At 49.3% G+C, this 6,525-nt stretch overlaps 1 protein-coding gene across 1 annotated transcript; it reads right to left on the bottom strand.

Moving 5' to 3' along the window:
* Positions 1–1,193: 1,193 nt before the first annotated feature.
* On the bottom strand, positions 1,194–4,719 carry TIFAB (TIFA inhibitor). The gene is made up of 2 exons (XM_049787366.1): positions 4,656–4,719; positions 1,194–1,823 (listed from the first exon to the last, which is right to left on the bottom strand). The coding sequence occupies exon 2, from the start codon at positions 1,803–1,805 to the stop codon at positions 1,194–1,196; it is 612 nt and encodes a 203-aa protein (XP_049643323.1). The 5' UTR covers positions 1,806–1,823; positions 4,656–4,719.
* Between the last annotated feature and the right edge of the window lie 1,806 nt (positions 4,720–6,525).

The raw sequence follows: 6,525 nt of genomic DNA, 5'->3' as shown, positions 1-6,525 counted from the left end.
TTTCACCTCAGAACCGTCGACTAGACTGGGTGGCAGATGCGTGATCCGAGCTGAAGAGGAAAGACATCATCCTCCATCCCTCCATCAGTCAACCTCTTCAGGGGCTGACTTGCAACAAGATACCATATAGGATGCTGAGGATCAAACTCAGGTCAACTGCTTGTAACGCTTTACCCTCTGTAATATCTCTCTGGTCACATTTCTCAGGACAGCACAGATACAGGTTGCTTTTCTTCCACTAAGGGCATTAAATTATGTTGGTTCCCTATTGTACAGCCTAATAAAAGAAAAGAGGGGCTGAATTTTAACACCACATCTCCGCCCCTTTCCACACCCTCCCACACCTGCCACTTGGAACATTAAAAGCCAACTGCTCTGAAGACTGCTTTCTGAACACTTCGCTTTCTGCTCATCCCAGGCTTTGATCTAGAAATACCTGAGAGGGTTTGAAGAGATAGCTCATACATTTATCATGTGCAAGGCCCCGAGTTGGATCCCTTGTACTGCATAATCCCCACTCTGCATGTTTGGGTGTGGCCGGAGTAGGTGGTAAAAGTAACAGAGAGTAATTGGGGATAGGAGGATGATGGTGATGATGAATTTCCACGCAGGCCCAGCCCATCCCCAGGATACCCGAGCTCTGCCTGAGACCTTCCCAGCAAGAGGAGCCCCCACCTTTCCAATTTCCTCTCCCATCTTCCTGACCCCCTGTCTCCACACAACAGTGTGAAGTGCATGTAGCCCATCTGGGGCTCCAGGAATTCTACTGGGGTGCCACTTTAATGAAATACTTGCAGTTTATTAAACACAGGCTCCCCTAAGCCTCCGGAGCCTGTGGGTATATGAAAGCTGAAGGTAACCTCGAGCTACCACAGATGTAATTGTTACATGTGTCCAAGCATTCCTGGGGTAACCTCAAACTCTCGTTCTTAAGCAGCAAGCAAAATTAGCAACATAAAGTAACTCCTAGTCAGACAAGCAGGGGGCAATGTGGGGAAATAGGAGGGCAAGCGGCGCCCAGAACCCCTCAGGGCCCCTAAAAGTCTATATGAAGTTCTCTGTTACTGTGCTGGCCAAGGGTGCTTTCCTCCCTCCCTGCCCTGGGCTGGAAACGGGTTTGCAGACACACTTCATTTTAGGCAGGCAGCCCCGGCTTGTCAACTCCGGGTGATGTAATTCAAATATTTCAAGGTTTAGCAAAGGCTCATTCTCTGGCCCAGTTCATGGTCTGGGAGCTCCCTCTGGAGCTGTATTTCTGGTCTTCTTCCAGGTCTGGGTTGCAGAGGGCTGCGTGGTAAGTCAGAGTCCTCCAGAGCCCTGTGGTCTGATCCCAAGGGATGCTGCGCCTGGGGGCTGCTTTCTGATTCATCTGTCTCCACAGCCTGGGGGAAATAAATCAGGGGCGAGGGGCTGAGCTGGAAGTAGCAGATGAAGGCTTCCAGGGAGGCACCCTTCTCTATGCGGATCACCATCTGGACCTCGCAAAAGATGACCTTGTTGACGGTGCTCAAGGGGACCTGCTCCAGGAACCTCAGTGTCAGCCCGTTGACCCACACCCGGCCCTTGCGGCTCAGGATCTTGATGCAGAAGGTCAGCTCAGTACTGCCCATCTCCCTGTAGGGCTCTAGCGACAGGTGTTGGCGAGAGAGGCACGGCATGGGGAGCCGAAGGTGGGTGTCCTGTCCACGTCCCACCAGCAAGGGGCTGGTGTCATGCTGCAGCCTGGGTGGGATGTGGGCACAGGTAGCCAGATCCTGCGTGGGGTGGTGCAGGCTCACTTGTAGCACTGTGAAAGGTCTCTCCATGGCTGGACAGGAATGAACCTGGAGATACCCAGAAGTACCAGCTCAGGGACAGCCAGATATACCTCACACTTCCTGTGCTTGCCTGTACTCCTTCCAAGGAACCTGAACCACTCACTGCCAGTCTAGCAGAGCCCTGCCAGCCCATCCAACTCTAGCCTCTGCCACCCACTCCATACTCTATGAGTGGGACATCCTACACACCATCTCTGGATTCTATGTTTCTTCTCCACAGTATGTATCTGTCTGTCTGTCTTCTGTCCTCTCTGCCCGGTGGAAGGCATGGTGACTGGTGGAGGAGACGGGGCATATAGCATTCATCATTATGGTGAGGGGCAGGGCAAAGGCTAGCCCAGCTGCTCCTGGGAAAGCCAAGCAGCTGCATTTCACCAAAAGAAGAGGAACAGATACAGGAAGATAGTTAAACCACTGGCAAATGCCTACTGTTACTTTAGGTCCTGCAGTCTATTGAGTTTTTTTCTGTCCCAACCTCAGAATCGGTGTGGCAAAGTAGGTAGCGAATGCTGATGGGGTTTCACTAAGCATAGCTATGACAAGGTCCAGGCAGAATGTCCTGGCCACTCTTTCCTTCAGTCCACTGCTGGCCAGTCAGAAGCTCCTACTTTTTAAATTTTGTTTATTTCTTTTGTTTTGTTTTGGGGTCAAACCCCAAAACAGGGGTTACTCCTTGCTCTACGCTCAGAAATCACTCCTGGTAGGCTCAGAGGATTATATGGGATGTTGGGATTCTAACCACTGTCTTTCTGCAGGCAAGGCAAGCACCCTACCTCCATGCTATCTCTCCAGCCCCAGAAGCTCCTACTTTTAGAGAATAAACTCTTGGCCCCACCCACCAACCCCAAGGATTGCAGGACCTGCTTCTGGAAATCTCCCTTAGTGGAGCTGAGAAGATCTGAACAACTCCTGGCCATACTCTCATCCTGATGTTGCTCATAAGCTTCCCTACTAAGAGAAGTTCCCAGCCCAAACACACCAGTGCTCCAGAATTATGGGTCAATCCAACCTCCCCTGTAAGGGGCTTCCCTGCTTGCTGACCATGAGCCAGCTGTTCAGTCAGTCTTTCCATCCTCAGGTACACAACAGAGTTCCCAGTCTCCTAGCTCAGAGGGCAAGATGTGGTCTTAAATGCATCATGAATGCAGGGCCTGAACTGAGCAAGTATCTAGGGGACATTTTTCAGGCAGCCACATGAGGAGAGGCTGGCATATGTGAAAGCCACATCAATCAGGCCCAGATGAATCCCACTGGGGCTCAGGATGGGCAGACACATTGTTCTCTCTCTGAGAGTTGCAGTCTCTGTTCCTCCTGCCTTCCAGGGTTAAGTAGGCAATGGAGGAGCTTCTGGGCTGAGAGGAATGGGGTACACCTGTGCAAGGTGCCCCCCTTCTTCCTATTCCCTTTGGCTCTATCTAATCCCCTCCTGCTGAGGTGTGTGATGTCATGGGTCAGGACAGAGGGACATTCAGATCCTTAGATCTGGCCAGATCCTCAGCATTTACCCCCCTTGGCACCAGTTCTATGGTGTAGGGACTCCAATAGGGCTCCTCATTAAGAAGGAAATGGGGATTAGAGAGATATAGTTAGTTCAGAGTTGGAGGCATTTGCCTTGCATGCAGCTAACCCTGGTTTGACCCCGTATGACAACACATATGGTTTCTCCAGCACCTTCAGGAGTGATCCCTGAACATAGATCCAGGAGTAAGCCCTAAGCACTGCCAGCTGTGGCCAAAATCACCCTCACTAATGAATAAAAAAAAGTCCCTCCCCAAGAGGACCCCTGAAGAGGATGATTGATATCCTCCGGGAAGCCCAACTGTTCTGGGGGAACTGAACCCCACCCAGCACGACCAACACAGCCTCTGTGAGGAGGCAGGAAGGAGATAACTTGGGGTGGTCAGATACTTGATGGTGTTTCTTGCTTCAGACTCTTCCCCCCCCCCCCCCCCCCCCCCCCCGCTCATTCCAGGTCTCTCCCTCACTGTGGAATCAGCTCCTCAGATCTCACCTGCTTTGTCGGGGACACGTATGATGTTGCTGCAGGAGCCTTCCTGAAAGAGTTGCCCGGGCAAACTGAAGTTTTGAGTGCTGCTGTCTCTGGTTTGTTGCTTTCTTCCCTTCTCTCTTTAGGGAAAAACTGGAAGTATAACTGCTTGGCAGAAGTGCAACCTCTGGGTGCAGAAGTGGAGAAGCCCCAGCGGGGGAATGAGCTGTTCCTCCCCTGTCTATTGCGCTGCCCCTTCAGCCCCAGGGGGCTTGGAAATGGTCAGGATAAACCCCCACCTCCTACCACCTGCACCAAAGCAAGCCAATTGGTTGGAAACAGAGTCTGGGGAGCCCAAGCCTGGGCTTCCCAAACAGAGTGTTTGGGAAGGGGTGAAGTCTTTGGGGGTAGAGACACATAGTAACTGACAGAGGGTTCCCACCTGCAACACTGCCTGGCCTGAGCCCATGACAGAGGGCAACTCAGAAGAACTCATTGTTGCACTCCCTGGTTTCACTGTCCTAGGACTGAGCTGTGTCCCATGGCTCAGCCCCTCTCTGCCTATTTCCTTTGATGCTCCTCATGCTCACCTTCAACCTACCTTGTTTGACATCCCACAGAAGCACAATCTTTCCTCTTTCTCCTCCAGCACCAGCTTTCCTGGGGCCTCTGGAGAACAGGCGGTGAGGGGGGTGGCCCACTTTGTCTTCCTGAGCCTGTCCCTCTGCAGACTTGCCCACAACATATCCTCCCAAAAGGCAACACCCTCTGGTCAGAGTCCCACCAGCTTCCTCTGTTCTTGTGCTCTTCGTGTCTGCTCAGTAACTCTGGAGGACAAATAGAGAACTCACCCTTCACGCAGCCCTGCGGCTGCAGCTGTCAACACACCACCATCTCTTGGGCTCTCACATGAAATCAGCTCCCCCAGAAGGTGCTCAGAGAGAGGCTGGGTAGGGTTTGGGCACACACAGATCACACCCAGGACACTAACACTCCCTCTAGGACTCCAGGGAGATTGGCTCATGCATGCATATGGCTACAGAATATGGGACAGGCTCTGGGAACTTTCTGGGGAACTTTCTGGAAGAGGGAAATTCCAACTCTGCAGCTCAGAAATAGAGGAGAAAAGCCAATCTTTTAGCAGTTAAGTGCTGGCTCTGATGACAGTTGTTTCTGGACTCAAGTACCTTTGAAATTGTGAGCAAATTTGGTGAATTTTTGACCTCTAAGATTTATCCACCTGTAAGATGAGAATACTAGCATGAATACTATGACTACATGAGAATACTAAGATAAGACTTAAAGGACCTTTGAGAGAATTGAGGGGAGCACTACAGAGCTTTGGGATGGGGCCTGGTGTACATCGTCGACCCTGAAAACAGGAGTTGACTTTAGCAGTGGATGGTGAGGCTCCAGCTCCTGCTACTGGTGCATCTGATAACTGAGACCATCCCAGAAATGGCTATGAAAGTTGAGTTTAAAAGCACTTATTCAGGGACTGGAGTGAATGTATGGTGAATTGGCCACTTGCCTTGCAGGTTGATTCCTAAGAACACATATAATCCTCTGAGTCCACCTAGGAGTGATACGAAAGCACAGAGTCAGGAATAAGCCCATGCGTGCATCTCAATACAGCTTCATCTATCTTTATACCATCACCTTGGCTACATTTAGTGATAATACAGCTGGTAACACACTTGCTTTGCAACTGGCATACCCAGATTCGATCCCAGCATCCTTAAATAGTCCCCTGAGCCCAACAGGCATGATCCCTGAGCTCAGAGGCAGTAGTAAGCCCTGAATTCTGCCAAGCTTGGCCACCAAACAAACAAAAATACACACACACACACACACACACACACACACACACACACACACACACACACACACACACACACCATCATCCCGAAATCCATAAAACTCTCTCATACTCCTTCCCGTTTGTAATTATTGAATGTAACTTCTCCAAATTAGTACATCAAGGAACTCCAATTACTCAGAACAGAACTAATATGGCTATGGGATTAACACATAGAGAACTAGATTAAATGTAGGTCATCTGGTGAATCATAATTTAACATAATTGGTATTCTTAGAAAAAGGGAACAACTATAAGAGAAACAGGGAGAAAACTGGGAAATGACCCTTAGAAGGATTTCAACAGAAGCACTATTGAAATGACCTGGACTTCTACTGTTGGATTGAGATGAGAGATTTCCTTTTCAGCTTAAGCCTGGTTTGTAAGACTTTGTAAGACAGTAATGACTCAACTTGAAGAAAATCCTGTCGTACTTCTCTTACTTGGCCTGCTCTTACATTTTGAAACTTCAGTATCTTTGGTGTTTGATTTGTTCTGCTGTAATAAATGTCTCCAAAGTTTATTTAACTTTTGCAGGTATGGCTGTATTTTTCTGTGTTGCTTAGGGATTCTAGGTACCATTTATTTAGTCACTTTCTGTATGACAATTTCTGAGTTGTTCACAGTTTGGAGTTAATAGTTTGGGTTAATGTTTTGGGGGTTGTTTTTTTGTTTGTTTTGTTTTGAGGGGATGTCATAGTAGGCAGTGCTCAGGGCAGACAACTGGCTATATGTTCAGGAATATCTGATAGCTGGACTCAGAGGACATATGGGGTGCTGAGGATTGAACTCAGGTTGTCCACATGCAAAGCAATATGTACTACATGCCTACTGTACTGTCTCTTTAGCTCCTCATTTTGGTT

This window comes from Suncus etruscus, chromosome 14 (assembly GCF_024139225.1).
Source record: "Suncus etruscus isolate mSunEtr1 chromosome 14, mSunEtr1.pri.cur, whole genome shotgun sequence".
NCBI lineage: Eukaryota > Metazoa > Chordata > Mammalia > Eulipotyphla > Soricidae > Suncus > Suncus etruscus.
The sequence above is the reverse complement of the archived record's forward strand: the minus strand, read 5'-3'. Positions and strand labels throughout refer to the sequence as shown.

Coding starts and splice junctions, on each gene's coding strand:
- TIFAB (XM_049787366.1), bottom strand. CDS start 1,805: ATGGAGAGACCTTTCACAGTGCTACAAGTGAGCCTGCACCACCCCACG.